Source organism: Peromyscus maniculatus, chromosome 23, assembly GCF_049852395.1.
Source record: "Peromyscus maniculatus bairdii isolate BWxNUB_F1_BW_parent chromosome 23, HU_Pman_BW_mat_3.1, whole genome shotgun sequence".
NCBI lineage: Eukaryota > Metazoa > Chordata > Mammalia > Rodentia > Cricetidae > Peromyscus > Peromyscus maniculatus.
In genome coordinates, this window is record NC_134874.1 from 20,279,345 (window position 1) to 20,297,316 (window position 17,972).

Here is a 17,972-nt window from a genome sequence, read left to right on the forward strand (position 1 = left end):
CCACAGTGGTCCAAGAGCAGAGAGGAAGGGGGACCAGAGAGGCATCCTTCAGTGGTGGCCTGACCTACTTCCACCCAGCCTCAGCTCTTTATCACTTCCACCTTCTCCCATTGTCACCAAGGCATGGCTCAGTAGGCAGAGTAACTACCAACAAGGCCAGAGCCCTGATGACCAGTCATGTGCGCAGAGCCTGCCTCTGAACACTGATGCATCAGAGTCCAAACCTTCAACAAGCCAAAGCAAGCAGCCTTTAAATCCAGTTAGAAGCTCATGTCTGGCTCATGCAGAAGCAGTGATGAGCGTAGGAAATGTCCCCATACCCTCAGTGTGTTCCCTCTAGCTCAGGAGGCCACATAACCATGAGGAGCAGGAGCAGGTTGCCCGTGTGGCTGGAGACCTGAACAGTGGCCTGCCATGGACAGTGGCCTGCCATGCCCCATCCACTGTTCTTCTCTGCCTTCATGTCCTTCTCCGAGGCCACAGGCAGATAGTGAGCTGCCATGCTCTCCAGAGTAACGGAGACAGCAGGTGGAGCCTAATTTGTTGGGGACCAGAGAGAATTGAAAAACAAAGAGTCTGGGTGCACATTGGGGCTGGAATTGTGAGTCACAAGCTAGATTTGGTTTTAGGAACTTGAATGTGGACCCTCAGAGTTCAGGCAGGGGGAACACTGGTCAGGGACTCCATCTTGTCCTCAGAACTGCCACCTTCTTCCTGGGACAGTTCACATTCTGACCAGATTCCCAAGCTAGAGCTTTTAGGGAAGTTTAAAAGCCGTGGTTCTCGGGGAGCTGTGAGTGAAGGCTCAGAGGGCTGCGTGTCTGCCCACCTATGAGGCAAAGCTGTGCTTGCATTCCCTGTGTCAGCCTGACCCACTCATGCTGGTTGTGTGCCGTGCTCGGGTCTCGGGTCGCAAACGGCTTTGTTTTACTGCCCAGGCTTGTTATGTTCCGCTCTTCTCGTGTAAGCGCCTGCCGCTGAGACTAGAACGAGCAGTACTGAAACATTACTCCTGTCCCACTGACTGGTGACGTGAGTCCCACAGGGCTTAGGTCTGTCCCCTGGCTCTTGGCCTTCCACACCCTGGTTCTCTGAAATGAGGTGCTTGGCTTGTTTTCAGGTTGTCTGTCTGTTGTCAAGCAATCGGAAGGACAAATACGACGCCATCAAAAAGTACCTGTGCACAGACTGCCCTACCCCAAGTCAGTGCGTGGTAGCACGGACCCTGGGCAAGCAGCAAACCGTCATGGCCATTGCCACCAAGATCGCCTTGCAGATGAACTGCAAGATGGGTGGTGAACTCTGGCGGGTGGACATGCCCGTGAGTCCGCTTTCATCGGCGACAGGGTGGTAATGTGGGCATTTAGGGAAAGGAGCCCTGCTCATGGCTGCCAGAACCCTGCCGCAGCTAAATGACACTGTTTTCACTAAAGCTGAAGCTGGCGATGATCGTGGGCATCGACTGTTACCATGACACCACAGCTGGGCGGAGGTCCATCGCAGGATTCGTTGCCAGCATCAATGAAGGGATGACCCGGTGAGCCAGGGAGCAGCAGTGACACCAGGAAGCCTGGGGAGGGCCCTCGTGTCCCTGTCCTGCCACACTCAGAGCCACCGTTCTGTTCTCTTCTGGGTTCTTTATGGCTTGTTCAATGGCCGCCTCGGAAAGTGCCTTGGTTTGATAGCTGATCCCGGCCCCTGAACGGTGACTCACGCTTTCAGTACAACAGCCCGGTTCACTCAGTTCTCTGCTGTTCTGTTAGTTTCCAGTGTGTGTATGGAACAAGGGACTGGCCCACAGCAGCAGAGCACTTGCTATTTGTAGGTGTCAAAGGCTGTGGCCTTGGTCTTGGGGAGCAAAGGGGAAGCATGGAAGACATGATCTGTCAGGAACAGAGTGGAGAGCACTTGCTCTGGTGGGCAGGAGCTCCCTGGTGACGCCTCTGGTCACTCAGTTGTCCCCCTGCTGAAGAAATTACATTGCTGAGATAGAAACTGGGAAACTCATGGGTAACTTGAGAACAGTCTCTTGTTCTTCTGCTTAGCTGAGGCCTCCTGGGGATGCAGGGAAGGTGACATGAATCTTCATAGGAAGCCCAGAGCAGCTGAGCCTTCTATCTGGAGTTTTCTCCAGTCCCGATTAGGCCCGCAGCCACTCAGACCCAAAACAGAGACTTATATTACCTATAAACTGTATGGCCATGGCAGGCTTCTTGCTATCTAGTTCTTATAAATTAATAGAGAAATGGATTAACTTAAGATATAAGTTGCCACATGGCTTGTGGCTTACCAGTACTTTAATCTTACTTCTCATGGTGGTGGTGGTGGTGGTGGTGGTGGCGGCAGCAGCTGGCGGCATCTCCTGACTCAGCCTTCCACTTCCCAGACTTCTCTCTGCTTATCCTGCCTGTACTATACTTCCTGCCTGGCTACTGGCCAATCGGTGTTTTATTTATCAGTCAAACAGAGCAACACATTCCCAGCACAGAGAGACACCCCCGGCAGAGCCGGGCGGACCCAAGTCCTCACCTCCCTGCTTTTTTCTGAACAGCTGGTTCTCCCGCTGCGTCTTTCAGGACCGTGGACAGGAACTGGTGGACGGGCTCAAGGTGTGCTTGCAAGGTGTGTGCCCTTGGGATCTGAGTAGGGCCCTCGGGCTGCTCCTGAAGGTGGCTGGGAACCGGCAGAAATGGCTCTTGTGTCTGGGAACTCAAAACCTGCCCCACTTTCTGCAGCTGCTCTGAGGGCTTGGAGTGGCTGCAATGAATACATGCCCAGCCGTGTCATTGTGTACCGAGACGGCGTAGGGGATGGACAGCTGAAGACCCTGGTCAATTATGAGGTCCCGCAGTTTCTGGACTGTCTCAAGTCAGTCGGGAGAGGGTACAAGTAAGTACATGGGTCTGACATGGCTGCCCATGCTGAAATAAGTGCCACTCGTGGCAAGGAGAAGGGTGCTGAGGCTTCATAGGAATTGGGCTGAATGTAGTGATGGGTGAGGGAGGCAGGGCTGAGCAGGTAGCCAGGGCAGCCTTCCTGTTTTATGAAACTGGGTCGAGTTAAGTTATAGCTCAGCTTTCTGCTCATCTCCTGTGGTTCCCTCAAGGTAGGGCCCTCCCTGTGGTCCTCGGCAGCCGCTGCCAACACACCATCCCACGCCTCCCCATCTGAGCCCAGTCTAGGCAAGCGGAGACATTTGAAAACCGAGCCCTGCGGCTCCCAGCACATGGACCCGGGACCCAGCTATGTTCTGTGTTCTACCCAGAGCTGCAAGCAGCTGGCAGACCTTGCAAACAGCAAAGCTTCCCAGGCAGCTGGTGACATTTCTAGCAGGGCTCTGCTTCTCCCAGAAGTCTTTGCCTGCTCATGGCCACCACGTTGTGAAAGAGAAGCCCACAGTGTGGGCCCCAAGGGCCTCACTCCCAAGGCCTCAGGAGCTGCTGATCACTGAAGAATGAGCAGTTACTGAGTAACGTGTTCTTAGGACCCCACTCTGCCTGAGAATGGGGGTCAGACGTGTCTGAGCTTGGGAGAAACTGGTATTATCTGGATCAGGACTGCCAATCATGTGGATTGGCTTCCATGTGGATTGTGTATGCACAAAGGACATTCCCAAGGAATTTAAGAGGAGCATTTCAAGAGGTTGGAGGGTGAGGTGGTGAGTCTCCTGGAAGACTGCTTACTGCCATTAGGGTGAAGAACTATCTACAGGCCACACGTTCTGGCTGGGCATCCCTTTAGTGTGAGCAATGCTGAGGGAGCTGTGGGGATGTGTATATGCCTTTGAACCAGCTCTCCAGACAGATTTCAGAGTAGAAAACGCCCCTTGTAGGACAGACACCAAGTGCTTTGGAAGCCTGCCGAAGGCAGTGTTCCGATATGACAGGTGTAGCAGATTTGGTCTATGCCCACACTTGAGGAGCTTGTCATGGGGCCCACAGGAGACCCATGGTTGTCCACCTTCAGGTCACTCCTGGTCTTTGGTCTGTCCTGGAGGAAGGTGCTGACCCTCCTCCAGCGGGCAGTGAGATGATGTGTCAGGGGGTTGGAGGCTCTTCCCTGAGGGATGCATGAGCCCGTGACTTCTTAACTAGACAGGCCACCAACTCAGCGTGGCCGTGTTCCTCTGTGTCCTTAGCCCGAGACTGACTGTGATTGTGGTGAAGAAGCGGGTCAATGCCAGGTTTTTTGCTCAGTCGGGGGGAAGACTCCAGAACCCTCTTCCGGGGACAGTCATCGATGTGGAGGTCACTAGGCCAGAGTGGTGAGTTCTGGGCCCTTGTGACTATACACGTTAGCTTGTTTTCCAGTTCCTAACACTGTGGGTTTTTTTTAGAAGTCCCGATTCTTCAGCTAAGCTGGTCTGATATGCTCCCTAGGGAGGGCCAGGGTTCTCAGTGTGGCATTTGTGACTCTAGGAACAGCTTCAGCAGGCAGCAGCTATACTTTGACATATATAACCCATCCATAGATTGTTTCTACCAGATCTCTAGATCTGTGGTGCTTCGCGCAGTCCTCCAGGGGTCAAGGTGATGAGAGGGTCTGTGTGTCAGCAGATCTATCTGTAGCTTGTAGCTGACTCCAAAGTAAGGAAGCAAGAGGGAGCTAGGTGGTCACAGCATGCAGGTTCAACCGTATAGGTAGACAGATACACATCTCTGGTGACCTCCTCACCAGCTGTCTTCTGGGGTTGAGTTGGGTGTCTGAGGAGGTAAGCTTTGTCCCTGGGGGCAGCAGTTCACCACCTAGTCTGAAGGCTGGAGTGTAGGGCTAGAGAGGGCTTCCAGAATTGCAAGCGAGGGCTGGGAACCTCCATAATGCCCCCATATTCCCTGACTCGAGTGGGTGAGCTGCCGCTAACAGCAGAGGATCATGGATCTGAAAATGTAAATTGAGTGCTTAACTGACCAGGGTTAGGCACATGCTCCAGACCCTGAAGTGTTTGTGGACCCTGGTGCCTCAGAGACAGAAATGGCTACAAAATGTTTTGCTGCTGTCGTTCAGCTATGTGATTGAATAGGAAGTTTATTCTGAAATACTTCCTATTGTTTTGTTTTGTTTTTGCTCAGAGGTTACCTATGGAATTAGTTTTGGCAGAGAGTTCTGTCACTTAAGGATCAAAGAAGGCCAAACAGATGAAGGCCGATACCCAGGAAGGGCCGGTCTTCGTCTGAGGCCTCTCACCCTTCACAGAACCTGGTGCTGTCAGTGAGAGAGAGTTTGGGGCACTAGACAAGAAGAGGGTTGGTAGCCCGTGAGCTCAGGGACAACACCCCCGTGAGCTGAAGGGTAGAAGGCGAGTGTTCTCACCAGATGCCATTCAAGCTCTGGAGCTGTGAGAGCCTCTCAGACCCCGGGAGCCAACAGCAGGGACCTTGGAAGGTGGCAGTCTGGATGTTACACACAGTTCTCCCTCTCTTGGTCAGAGCTCGTCTGATCCTGGGGCACATCACTGAACGTCTCTGACTCGTTCTTAGACAGACTCCAGTGTAGAGCACTTCTGATTTCCGGGTTGCTAATTAGGTAACATCGGATTGCAGGGTTAGTTTCCTGTGGCTGATAGGGTCCGATCACAGGAGCCTCCTGACTGGCATTCATTGGTGCGTGCCGGGGAACAAAGAACTCGGATGGATGTCCGGTTATTTCCTAGTGTGCTGTTTAGCCTTAGCTAGAGTTCTCTACTAGCCCTGTACGGTTGCCCTGCCTCTGGCTCTCGTACGTTTGTTCTGAGTCCTTAGCGATGAAATTTGTTGCATTGCTGTTACGAAGATGGGGGCAGCCGGGAGGCAACCGGTTTTACCCAACTCTGTGCCACTGCTGTGTGCCCACGTGTTCGAGTCTCCTCCCTCCCTCCAGCATGCAGGGGACACAAGGCCCAGGGGTTTGGCCAGCACGTTCTGTGGCACTGGCATGGTGACGAGTATGGAGACGAGTATGTCCCGTGCATGCCGCCATAGCAGCTCATGAAGAGCCTGCTCTGAACATCGCAGACAATCCTGGGGCTGGAGGGGAAACGAGCTTGTTTAGAACACAAGGTTTTTCCTCATAAAAAAGTGTGTGTGTTTGCCTTGCCTGGCTCTTCCTGCCTTTCCAGGTATGACTTTTTCATCGTGAGCCAGGCGGTGAGGAGTGGGAGCGTGTCCCCAACACACTACAATGTCATCTATGACAGCAGCGGCCTCAAGCCCGACCACATCCAGCGGCTGACCTACAAGCTCTGCCATGTGTACTACAATTGGCCTGTGAGTGTGCCACTGTTCGGGGCCCCATTCAGGACCACCCGCCCTGCTGAGGCTGCTGTGGTAGGGACCCTGGGCGTCTCACCCAGCTCAACCCAGTGACCGGCCCTCTTTCCCCCCACAGGGAGTCATCCGAGTTCCTGCCCCCTGCCAGTATGCCCATAAGCTGGCCTTCCTTGTGGGCCAGAGCATCCACAGAGAGCCAAACCTCTCCCTGTCCAATCGCCTCTACTACCTCTAACCAACAGCGAGGGCCCGCGTGCTGGCTTGCTTCCCGAACTCTGCCAATCCTTCCATTTCTACTTTTCACGTGATTGTCCTTCTATTGGGATGTTGGGGGGGAGGAGGGAGGGGAGCCACAGTTTGGCTTTTCGTGTGGGTATGTAGCAGCTAGAGATTTCGCTAAGGTTTGACGTTTGCTTTGTTTCTCACGGTGGTTGTGACAGTTTGCTTGGCAGAGCGGGGGCAAGGCCCGGGTACCACAGATAGACTTTCCTAAAGCAGCCGTGTCGGCAGGTTCTGGGGTGCTCCAGGGAGCACCTCTGCTGTACACTGCTAACTTGTTTTTTTGCATGTTTGAGTTTAAAGGAGGAAAAGGCATAAGGCAAGAATGCCCGCAGCGTCGTAGGCAGGTGCTGTGTGGGTCTCTGACACCCCAGGCTTGAAAGATAAAGGCTGGGGTGCATTTTGGTATTTCTTTTAGGAGTTAGGCCGTAAGGATTGAAAAGAATTGTTGAAAAGCTTGACACTTTTCTCCATGGAAGTGTTTTAGGACTGACCAGGCTGATGGTAAAGTAGTGAATGTTGCTATTTGTTTTGTTTTGCGATTTTCTTATCGAGTAAAATTAGTGACTATCACTTAGTAAAGTGGGTAGTAAAAAGGGTAGTTTTGAGTTTTTGAAAGCCTGTGTTTTCTTTGTTTTTAAACAACTGGAGACCACTCAGGGATGAAATTCTGCCCCTGAAAGTAAGTGTGTCAGGTGTGGTGGCACATGCCTGTGATCTCAGCACTCGGGAGGTGAAGCCGGGATATAACCCCGAGTTCACGGTCAGCCTAGGCTACATAGTGAGACCTTGTCTTAACAAAAAGAAGAAAAGGAAGAGAGAGTAGATAGAGTGAGTTATGGGGGCCAGTGTCTGCATGAACCTTTGGGAGTATGAGCTGCCTCTGTCCCTAGGGTCTGGAGGGCTGTGGCTGGTGGGGCAGTGCGGGTACCCCATGAGGTGGGACCACATCCATTTGTCTGGCTCTTTTGCAAAGAGGAGGCTTGGAGTTCTGTATGTCATGAGAGCAGCCTGAAGTGGGGCTACGGTGTGATGAGTTCCACTCATTGGTGATGTGTGTGCCTCTGGCACGGCTCAATAAAGTTTCTGTCTCACTGGACTGTTGTGGGCTTCTCTGCGATGCCTCTCGGATCTGGTCTTGTTGATGCACTGTAAGTGAAAAGCGTTTCGATTCCCTGAGCTCTCAAAGCTCCTGAGCCACCATCTGGGCTCACGGCATGTGACCCTTAACCCACCCTGTGCCTGACGTCAGAGGGAGACACCCCGGCTGTCAGGCGACTCAGATCTGGGTCCTGACGGGCCAGCACAGCTTCATTCTGGAAGGCTCCAGTGTCCTGAGAGCTACAGCATACCTCTGATTGCCGTTTCCAGAAACTTGGTACCCACGGCTGTGGGCGCTCTGGTGGTTCTCAGAGAGGCCTGGCTCTCTTCCCTCTCTGGTGCCCCTACCCAATGTCACCTGCTTGTTGTCCCTTGACGACTGGCCGTGACACAGGCTCTGGGTTCTGGCTTACACTAGGAATTCAGGACTTGGACAGGCACAGCTGATTTGTCCAGAGGTAACAGGGCAGGTGCTGTCTGGCCTTTGCCTTTGGTGTGGGTGGAGCCCTCACACAAGGTGCAAGGTGCGGCCTTACCCCAACAGAATACCCCCTCAGTAGGGTGGCAGAGCCATCAGACAAGGGTCACCCTTCTCCAGGGCCCCCACCCAGAGTGGTTCTTCATGTTAAAGGAAGACCCTGCCCCTCTCTTACTACAGTTGTCAGGGTTAGAGGTTAGACCTTTACCAGCCCTGACAAGCTGGGCTGGCTCAGTCACATCCCCGAAAGGCCAATGAAACCGGCAAATTACAGTGAAAACCACAAAACTGGAGAATTACTCAGTGTGGCCACCCTGGAAAAGAAAGAGAGCCAGTGACCGAAAGCCATCCTCAGGATCTGGAAGTAAGGTTTGTGTCCAAGGGGAGGGCAAGAGGTTGGCAGAGCTAAGCGGGTGTGGTCAGGGTGTGTTGCCCCCTCCATTGCCTGGGCTTCATTCTTCCTGCAAGGTGGTCAGAACTTCATGAAATATCTTTTCGGGACACAAGCTCCCCACTGGCTGGCACCCGAGTCTTTTTCCTTCTCCTACTGTGAGCCTCCCTAGACAAATTCCCATTTCTGGGGTTCCATTGTTTTCTCTATAGTCAGTTTTTGTTAGTTTTTACTTTTAACCAGAGATGAGTCTTATATCTGAAATGCCAGCCTTGGGGAAGCTGAGGCTATGAAGATTGCCATGAGTTTGAGGCTAGCCCAGGCTATAGCCCAGACCTGTCCCCCAAACAAAAAACAAGTCCTTGACTTTTTGTATGGTCTTAAGTAGGGATTGCTGCATGTCTTGTCTTGGGCCAACACACTGTTCATTCTCAAATGAACAGGCAACACCTGTTCATTCCCAAAAGGAGCCATTCCGTCAGGGTCGACTTGGGTGAGCCAGTGTTTATTGGGGTTACTTAGAGGTACATGGGTGACTCAAAGGCAGCTGCATCACCTGAAGCTCTCCCCAGCCTGGTGATGGCATCCCAGCCCCTGTCAACCATCTGCCATCTCTGTACTAGATGGAGCAGCCCTCAAACCACGCACATCCTGGGGGTCAGGAATCTCACGCAAGGTTCTGTCGACACATCCCAGCCAACCCACAGAAACAAGCACACAGGGATGCAGCTTCACACTGTTCCCGTCAGCACCCCCTTCCCCCCAGCGGGTCGGTTCCACTGACCCGTGATTCTGCCTTCGCTTCACACCAGTCTCCCGTGGCCAGATAGTACGCCCTGGTAGAGTGGCATCTAGCTTGAACTATTAGTGCTGCCTAGCCCTCTGGTAGGAAAGGGTTCTTTATGACCGCATGTGTTTAGGGCTGATCACTTGGGGTTGGACGGTCTGGATTGGCTTGTCCCTGGAGAGGCCTGATCTCTCTGAGCTTTGTCTTCTGTGGGCTGACTGGAGTCATCTTACCTGGTGTGTACAGATGACCCCAAACACCCTCCTTTCCCTGTTTGCTCTTGTGCCCTGCAGGGACAGGTACAGAGGGGAAATATGTCCCCACGGGCCCAGCCTAGCTCTCCTTATGGTGGTCATTCCCTCAGACAACCCATATCTCCCCTGGCTCCAGGCTGTACCTTGAAGCGGTGGGTATGACAGAGTCCAACGCTGATAAAAACAGCTCTGGCCAGAGGTGGAGTGGCTGCTGCATCTGTGGCCAGGACTAGTACCTTCTCTCTGAGGGAACTGTCACCAAGGGGAGCAGAGTGTCACCAGAGCCTGCCAGGCTCTTGAGGCAGATGGAACTTGTTACCCAGATCCAACATGAATTCGGCAATCAGTGGCAGGACTCCCTGGGAGGCCCAGACCTGAACACAAAGGCAGGAACACCCTGGGACTCTGCCCTTCTTGGTCCTCTCCATACTGCAAGAAACAAATTATTACGGTCCACTTCCAGGATCAGATACACTCAGAACTCATCAGAGCATCAGAGACAAGCAGGAGGCACTGGACTCCTGCCTTTCCTAGCAGGCAGCTGCTGCCTGCTTGTTTGGGCCTCTGAGTTCATCCTAGGGTTGACAAGTCACAGGCAGAGCACACTATCTGAAAAGGGGGGACTCTCAAGCCCCAGGGTATAAGATAAGGCTTTGCATCCACAACCAATGGGACACAGAACACAGGGAGAGGGTGATAGCAGATACACAGGGGATTTCACCTCTACAAAGAACTCAGCCAGTGAGGAACTCAGGGGTTAGGAAATACTAGTAGGAATATATAAACCATCCCTTTGTGTCTAGGTGAAGTCCTACTTTGCAAGGTAGAAAAATGAACGGCGTCATTGTGGCTACTGAGCCTCTGAGGGACACAGGAGGAGGTGTCTGAGCAAGGGAGGGCTGTGCCACCACCCTTCATTTGCATATTTCCTAGGTAGTCTGATGAGTCAACTGTGGTGTGTTGGTGAGTAGCCAGGCTGGAATCGGACATCAGCTACTGTGAATGGCCAAGGAGGGCTGAGGGAAGAGACAGGAGGAAGGGCAGAGATGATGTCCCCCCAGAGCTGGCATGGATTGTGGCCTCCAATGGGCCCTGCCCCTCAGGATAGGACCACCACTTCTCCCAGGACTCTGAGAAAGTGAACACTCTGACCATGTCATGGGAAGTGTCCTATGTATCCATTCTTGATCACATCTCTTTCCTAAGTTGGAGTCCAGGAAATACAATTCATTTAGAGGGCATGCACACTTGTCAGAAACAGATTAGGTCCAGTCAGCAGCTTGGCCATGCAGGGGCCTCTGTCCCTGTCTGAGTGACTCTAAGCTCAAGCTGCTGTACTAATTTGTGTTCCTTCAACTCGTGATGTGGGATTGTGTCTGTTGTCTGGGTTTTATGAACTCATTGATCATTTTTGATGAAGCTGAAAGCTGTAGAAAAGGCATTTCTGTCTATGGCGTCTCCCAAAAGGATACTGGCTTTAGACTTTCAGCCCAGTGAGGTTGTGGTAGAAGCCCCTTCCTTCTTGGCAGGGAGGAGCCTTGATCACGAGAAACGTATAGTCACTTTCAAGTGAGAGGTTGGGGGAGAAAGTTCATTCTAGTTCATTATCACCTTTGAGCTGTCTCTGTTTATGGGGGCCGGGGATTGTGTTATCAAATGGTTGAATAAGTATGATGGTTCCTCCTCCTTGTGGACCTGAAGGGATTCAGATTCTCCATGGAAACACGTCTGGACGTCTGGTGATGGTGTTAGAAGTTGTATAACTGAGAAGAAAAAGCCACACACCTCCACCACCACTAAGCTGGGCAGAACCATCTCGTGGGCTGAGGATGAGGAAGAGCATTGTCTCTCTGCAGCCCAACTGGGTGTAGTGTGGTGTGGCCAGCTGCCTCCCGGCAGATGCACCCCCTGCTATGGCCAGAGGAAACCCCTTTAGAGCAGCAGGAAAAGTCACCAGGGCGGAGAGCACTGATCCTAGTGATCTTGGCTGGTTGTCCCTGCTTTTGACAAGTCTGTTTCAATGCAGAGTGTAAAGGTGTAATTCTACATGAATAACATGGCGGCAGTGGCTGTAATTACGTAATTGTGCGGTCAGATCTGAAGTGATAGATTTGAACTGTTATTTTCACCTTACCATAAATAGCCTGAGTTTCTCTCCTACTCTTAATTCCTGTCATTAAGGATCAAACCTGAACCTGTCTCATGTGCTCAAGGCTTGGCTGCCATCTGAGGGGCTCTTGGGAAGTGACTGGATATGGGGGGGGGCGCACACGGGGGGGGGGGTTAATAGATTAACTTCATCAGTTAATCTATTGATGAAGTCCATAGCTGAACAGGCTCTTAGGAGCTGGTGCCTCGCTGGGGAAAGTGAGTCCGAGGGAACATGGCTTTGTGGGGGAGTGTCTGTCCCCTGGTTCCCTGTGCTTTCTGGCCACACTGAGGAGAGCGGCCTTTCTCTACCCACCTTTCCATCTCTCGGCATCCCAGGAAAAATGTGTCCAACCTCTGCAGAGCTAGCTGGTGAGTCAGGCTGCATTTCACAGTGTTGAGTCAGAGCTGCTTTATTAACATTCCTAGAAAGGTGGGGGGGGGGGGATGCTGCTAAGAGGTTTGGCTGGAATCCAAAGTTCAATGGATTCTTGTGGTCTCTGCATGTCTCTAGCAGCACATAGACTAATTGCTGCCGTCTATGTTCCCATGAATATCACCCCAGGAGTGTCATAGAAACGACTCCCAGAACATGGTTCAAGGTCATATTTTTAATTAGTCCCAGGAAACCCAAACCCATTGAGTTCTTTATGGCCCTGTAGCAGAAAGGAATTCGGTCCCCCTGCCAGGATAAGAGAATTTAAAAGAAAGATGCAGACTACATGACATTGTACAAAATAACAAAGTTTATTTCTAGAAAATAAGTCACCCTAACTGTACACATGCACACATCCACACAGCACTTCACACACTGAGGAACAGCCTTTTAATCAGTCTACCACATACAATTATTTTACAATTTACAATATAGTTTTTGAAGACACAATGGGGGAAGCGTTGTCGTTCATTTATAAACCTTCCAGAAATTACAAAAGAAAGGCAGTCTGAAAAGTGTGTATAAAGAGTAGAAACAGTTTACAGTGGACAGGAATTACAAAGTAGTGACCGACACACACCTCTGCCAGCATGTCTGTCGGGAGGTCTGCTGTTCAAGGCTAATGTTAAAGATGAGTGTGGGGCCGGGGCTGCGAGATTTCAGTGTAGGCTCCTTCTGATCTGGCTAATGAAACATACGGTGGCTTTGCTGGGTGTGCTGTTGGTGGTGTATCGGGGCAAGGCGTTTGAATAAATACTGAAAGTAACAGAAATCTAAAAGCCACGGGATGGGACACTGAACGCAAAGGTCGTTTAGCAGCTCCCTGGCTGGCCAGAGGGACGTGCATGCTGCCGGTCTCTCCCTCTCCTTTGCTCTTGTGTGTGTGTGGGGGTGGATAAGTAAACATCTCCTGTATGTTTGCTGGCTGGCTTTGAAAGACCAAGGCAGGCATCAGAAAATGTAGGGCCTGGGCCACTGTGATGTGAAGCCACTGTGTCAGGGAGGATGAAGCCCAGGAATGCACAACACATGAGAAGTATACACGGTGTTTTTATTCGACAGTACAAACCACTGTGCAGTTATAAGGCAAAACATCAAGGCGAATTAAACTAGGAATTTCAAGACCAGAGTGGAAATGACAGTAATGCATGATGAGGCAAGCATCTTGAGAAGTGGGGGGGGGGGGGGGAAGGTCAGAAATCCTGTAAGGGCTGATGTCAAGTGTGTGCAGGCTGGAACTGCAGGTAGGGGGCGCTGCAGAGAGCCCTCCCTCCCTGCTGCTCAGCCAGCTGCCCCTCCCACCTCCCACCCCAGGCTTTGGATAGAACTTTGGGAGTGGAGGAGGAGGGGACCACAAAGCAGCCCTCCCTGATCTCTCCAATAGTATTATGTGGATGGTAGTGTAAGAGCGCATCTCTCTACTGCTGAGCGGGACGAGGGTCAAGGTTGGGTTTTGGGAGTCATGAAAGCCCTAGTTTGGAATTAAAGCAAGTGACATGGATTTGGAACTGTCCGAAGGCTCCCAGGTCACTTCACCGCACCCAGCCTTTTCAGCAGTTTCTTGCCTCTGGAGAGCAGCCCTTTTTTCTTTTTCGAGGACATTTCCCTGCCTCTCCCAGGACTACCAGAACCCATAGATGACGTAGGTGACCCCGAATGGAGATGGGCTGTGGGGGATGGAGCTCTCCTTGCTGTCCCTGAACCCTCGGGAGGAACCTAGTAGGTACATTGCGACAGTTTGAGTGCGTCAGCACCAACAACAATTCACTCGGTAACGCGTACTGCCCCATCTCCCGCCAGCCAGGGGAAAGGGTGGGTGGGTGGTTTCTTCTTTCAATTTTTAAAGTATGCCATGAGAAGCACACGCCCGCTCCCAAGGCCCCTCTGAGAGAGAGGCTGGCCTCGATGGGCTTTCGCGGTCTTTGTCTTGGGAGACGGGGTGGCCATCGCTTTGGCAAAGAGAGCCAGGCCATAATTTACTCTGAAAATTCAGACTAGAAGCAGGGGAAGGTATTGTCAATCAGATGGGTAGGCAAGGTGGCCGCGTACCCATCAATCATTGTAAAGCAAAAGGTCTCAATGGGAATTTGGATGGATCGTGAACTAGGTGGGTAGCTAAGACCCTGCCATGGTGGAGTGAGCCCTTGGGTCAGTTAGAATCCTACAGAAACTTTGGGGATGGCACACTGTTTGAAAGAAAAAAAAAACTGGAATGAACCTTAATTGCAATCTAAGGAAGCTCAAAGGCCCTTCTTGGACACTCTTACCATTTCCAAATAGAGGAGTGTATGTTTTTTTCCCCAGCACATGGTAGGTTTTGAGAGACTTTCAGGTGGGAAAAAAAAAAGCCAACCATCAGTGCTCTGAAGGGGTAGAATTTGATGCAGGGACAGAGAGTGCCAATTTTACCTCATTCCGCGGCTAGGCACACCGGAGCACGGCCAGTGATCGCCAGGCCTCGGGCTCTCGAAACTCCCCAGAGCAAAACCTGGCAAGTTGAGAGCCAGGCCCGCGGCGGGCATACCGTTACAAGGCAAGGGGGCCCCAAGCTTGCTTGGATTTAAAATCAAGGTCTACCTCTAATGGAGAACACCTAGGGCGCACCCCAAAGCACACCTGAAGATACCACGGGGGGGGGGGGGGGGCCAGCTAGTGCAATCGCGGGAGCTGCCGAGTCGGGAGACAGTGTTGCATTGGTATGCCCACACCTCTCTCTCACCTCCATGAGCTCGGGACAATTGTGCTTTGAGGAGAGGGAACACCTGCTCCTAAGGCCAAGGTGCTGCAGCTGGGTGTTCCGGCCAGCTTTGGCATGCCCAGAGCCAAGGCCACCCCTCAGGGCTTGATCTGGGATGAAAAGTTTGAAAGTCTTGGCTATTGGTATGATTCAAACGTGCTTACAGTAAACACGTGGATCATGTTGTGCTTTTACTGAGGGTGGCTAACAATGCAACAGGCAGCGTCCCCTGTGAGTACACGCTGGCGCACTCTGTGTAAACAAACAGCTTTAAGAAATATGTTCCCAAGGTTGGCCTTTCCCGTATTCTCAATGGACATATTTAAAAATGATTGTTCGAGATGATTCGTTTCACTATGCATCCAGTTGCCGGGCAACTGAGAACAGGTGAGACAGCCTATAATACTTTAGGTCCAATGGGTTTTTTTGAGACATATTTCTTTTCTCTCTCTCTTTCTTTAAGCCCACATTGAAGTCTTAAGACTACCGCGCTGTCCGCTTAGGGTAGCTTAAGTCGGTATCTCTCTAAGGTGTCTTCGGTTGCTCACTTACGTGAAGGCTACATGCCTGATTAGGGTGTGAAATGAACACTCTTCTTCTATGTCCAAGCAGATGAGCGAAGAGATAAAAACATATACGTAAAATACAACAGATAAGAACTCGCAGTGATGGCGAAACGTGAAGATGAGACACTCAAGAGAATGCAGTCTCAGGCAGGCGTGCTAAGCTACAGAAGCCCTGCCATCTAGAACTCTAAAGGGGGCGCCAGTGGCATCCGGGTCCCCGAACCTCACTCTCTTGTCAGCTGAACTGTGCACCTATTGTGGAGGCCAGGGAAGGCCTGGGAGTCGGGCAGATTGACCGAAAACAAAGGGTCCTTCTGTGGGACACCAACTTAAAGTTGGAGCTAAGCATTTGCGGGCACAATGCCCAAAGAAGGACAGAGGAAGAAAAAAAAAAATCAGGGCAGATGCTGGTGGGGCCCAAGTCATGAAAGCAGCAATGCAAGATTGCGCCAGACCACAGAGAGGGGGAGAGGGAGGCAGGCAGGCAGGCTAAGGGGGCTGGCTTACCCTTTTGGCCTTGGAGCGCATGGGTGGCTCCTGGGAGTAGTGGGGTGGAGCATCAGAAAGGTGGACCTCCACATCATCAGGCACTTCTTCCAGGAAGTTGGAAGGCACCAGGCCCTTCTGCCCATTCAGCTCTCCCTGTAAACAAAGGGCAGGGGAAGGGTCAAGGGAACCTCTCCTTTTTCCAGAGCCTATTACCCCCACAATGACACCCTGCCTAGGAGAACAGATGTGACCCGTCGATTCTGGCTAGAAGTGGCAGGGCTTGAAGGAATGCTGGGTAAGCACTCCCCAAAGGGTCTGGATCACAAGAATAAGCTCAGCCATGCACATTGCCAGGCAAGCACTCTTCTGAGTCACATCCCCAGCCCTCTTCTCACTAAGTTGCCCAGGCCAACTTTGAACTCACAACCCTCCCACTCAGCCCCCTGGGAAGTGGGAACTTCAGTCTTCAACTTCCAGTCTTGTTCTGGCCTGTCAAGTGCAGCTCTTGTTTTAGGATTATGGAGTAGATCCTAAAGATTCAACTCTACTTGGAGCCGCTCCTTGGTTCTTAAGCCCAATGCCCTCTAGGGCGGGAGTGTGGCTCAGTGGTGAAGCGCTTGCCTGGTGTCTGCATTCAACTGAGCCAGTCTGGGAAGTTCAAGGCTAGCCTTGGTGACTTGGCAAGGTCCTATATCCAAATCAGAATGGCTAAGGGTGTTAAGAGAGCGACAGCGGTGTCCCCAGCCAATGCCACTCTTTGTAGAATTTGGGAGCCAAGGATCCAAAAAGGGCAAAGAAGGTCAGAGGTGCTCATGTCACCAACCCTGTGGTTTCCCTTCTTATCTATGAACTTGTCATGACTGTAAAAGTTGAACCAACAAGGCGGAGATGAGCGTTCACTCCTGCAAACCCCCTGCTTCAGGGTGGTAGAAACCCTTACAGCTGGGTTCACACACCCGCTCGCACACCAGGTTAAGGTGGAGTTCCATGAGTGCAGTCCCCCAGCAGTCACACCCCTCCATCCCCAGGGCTTCCAACACTAACCTGCCTGCAAGTACTCAAACCAAGTTCAAACTGGGCTGAAATGGCGCCTCCTGCCTGTAATCCCAGCCACTGGGGAAGCTGCAGCCAGAGGACTGCTTGAGACAACCTGGGCAGAACAGCAGAGTCCTGGCTCCAAAACAAAAACCTGCCTGGTCCTTCAGTGGTGGTCTAGGACACCGGTCAGCCTACCCCATCGAACAAAGAACTTGGAGGCATTACGGTGTACAATGAAAGCATAGGGATGAACCCAAGGAAGGGATATGTAGTTAGAAATGGTCTTTCTGCTGAAGGTTATTAACCAGAATGTGTAAAGAACAGCCACCAAACAAAAGACATTTAAAATGGGCATTTCTTCAAATGGCAAAATAAAATAAAAACTGAGAAGATCCCACCACCACTAGTCACAGGGCAAACACAGATTTCACTGCAGGGTGGATCAGCAGGTAAGATGCCTGTCATTACCCTGACAACCAAAGTTCAGTCCCTGGACCCACTGGGTGGAAGGCGAGAACCAACTCCATCATGTTGTTCCTGACCTCCACATGGCCCCTACCTACCGCCCCCCCCCAATAAAAAAAGCAAAAAATAAATACATGCGTGAATCTTACACCATCAGGCTGAATATGGTAAAGAACTTCCCGGGAGCTCCCCAAACCAGAAAACAAATAATGGTGAAGATGTGGAGAGACTGGACCCTCGTGACACATTGGTGGGAATGCAGAGGTGCAGCTGCACGGTGCAGTGGGTCCTCCAGGAACCACAAAGCGATGGTGTGATCCACAGCTCCACCTTAGGGTGCTCACCTCAGAAACTGGAGAGCCAGGTCTCCCAGAGCCACACGCACAAACGTTTAATGCCTACAAGGCCCGCAACAGTCAAAAGCCAAATGCAACTAACATGCTCACCGCTGGATGAGTGGATCAACAAGAGACATGCTCGTGCCACGGCAGAGTCAGACTTAAGAGGAAAACCCCATTCTGACACATCCGTGGCGTGGCAAATTGAACCTGTAAAAAT

At 51.8% G+C, this 17,972-nt stretch overlaps 2 protein-coding genes across 16 annotated transcripts in view; one reads left to right on the forward strand and one right to left on the reverse strand.

The window, feature by feature from the left end:
• Window positions 1-7,623, forward strand: part of Piwil1 (piwi like RNA-mediated gene silencing 1) — a 32,053-nt gene extending 24,430 nt beyond the window's left edge. For all 8 annotated transcript variants that reach the window (XM_076560733.1, XM_076560737.1, XM_042268114.2 and 5 more), the window contains 7 exons: window positions 1,121-1,321; window positions 1,434-1,537; window positions 2,552-2,622; window positions 2,736-2,889; window positions 4,139-4,264; window positions 6,095-6,242; window positions 6,364-7,623. In XM_076560733.1, coding sequence (XP_076416848.1) covers window positions 1,121-1,321; window positions 1,434-1,537; window positions 2,552-2,622; window positions 2,736-2,889; window positions 4,139-4,264; window positions 6,095-6,242; window positions 6,364-6,480 — 921 coding nt within the window. In that variant the 3' untranslated portion in view covers window positions 6,481-7,623. The remainder of the gene's footprint in view (window positions 1-1,120; window positions 1,322-1,433; window positions 1,538-2,551; window positions 2,623-2,735; window positions 2,890-4,138; window positions 4,265-6,094; window positions 6,243-6,363) is intronic.
• A 4,786-nt stretch (window positions 7,624-12,409) lies between these two features.
• The window catches only part of Rimbp2 (RIMS binding protein 2), a 194,409-nt gene continuing 188,846 nt past the window's right edge, over window positions 12,410-17,972 (reverse strand). For 3 of the 8 annotated variants that reach the window (XM_016002820.3, XM_016002799.2, XM_016002804.3), the window contains 2 exons: window positions 15,930-16,064; window positions 12,410-13,835 (listed from right to left, as the gene is read on the reverse strand). In XM_016002820.3, the coding sequence (XP_015858306.1) occupies window positions 13,647-13,835; window positions 15,930-16,064 (324 nt within the window). In that variant the 3' untranslated portion in view covers window positions 12,410-13,646. Of the gene's footprint in view, window positions 15,455-15,780; window positions 16,065-17,972 lie in introns of those variants that run through there. The other 5 variants (XM_006971379.4, XM_076560739.1, XM_016002832.3 and 2 more) reach the window with 3 other exon arrangements.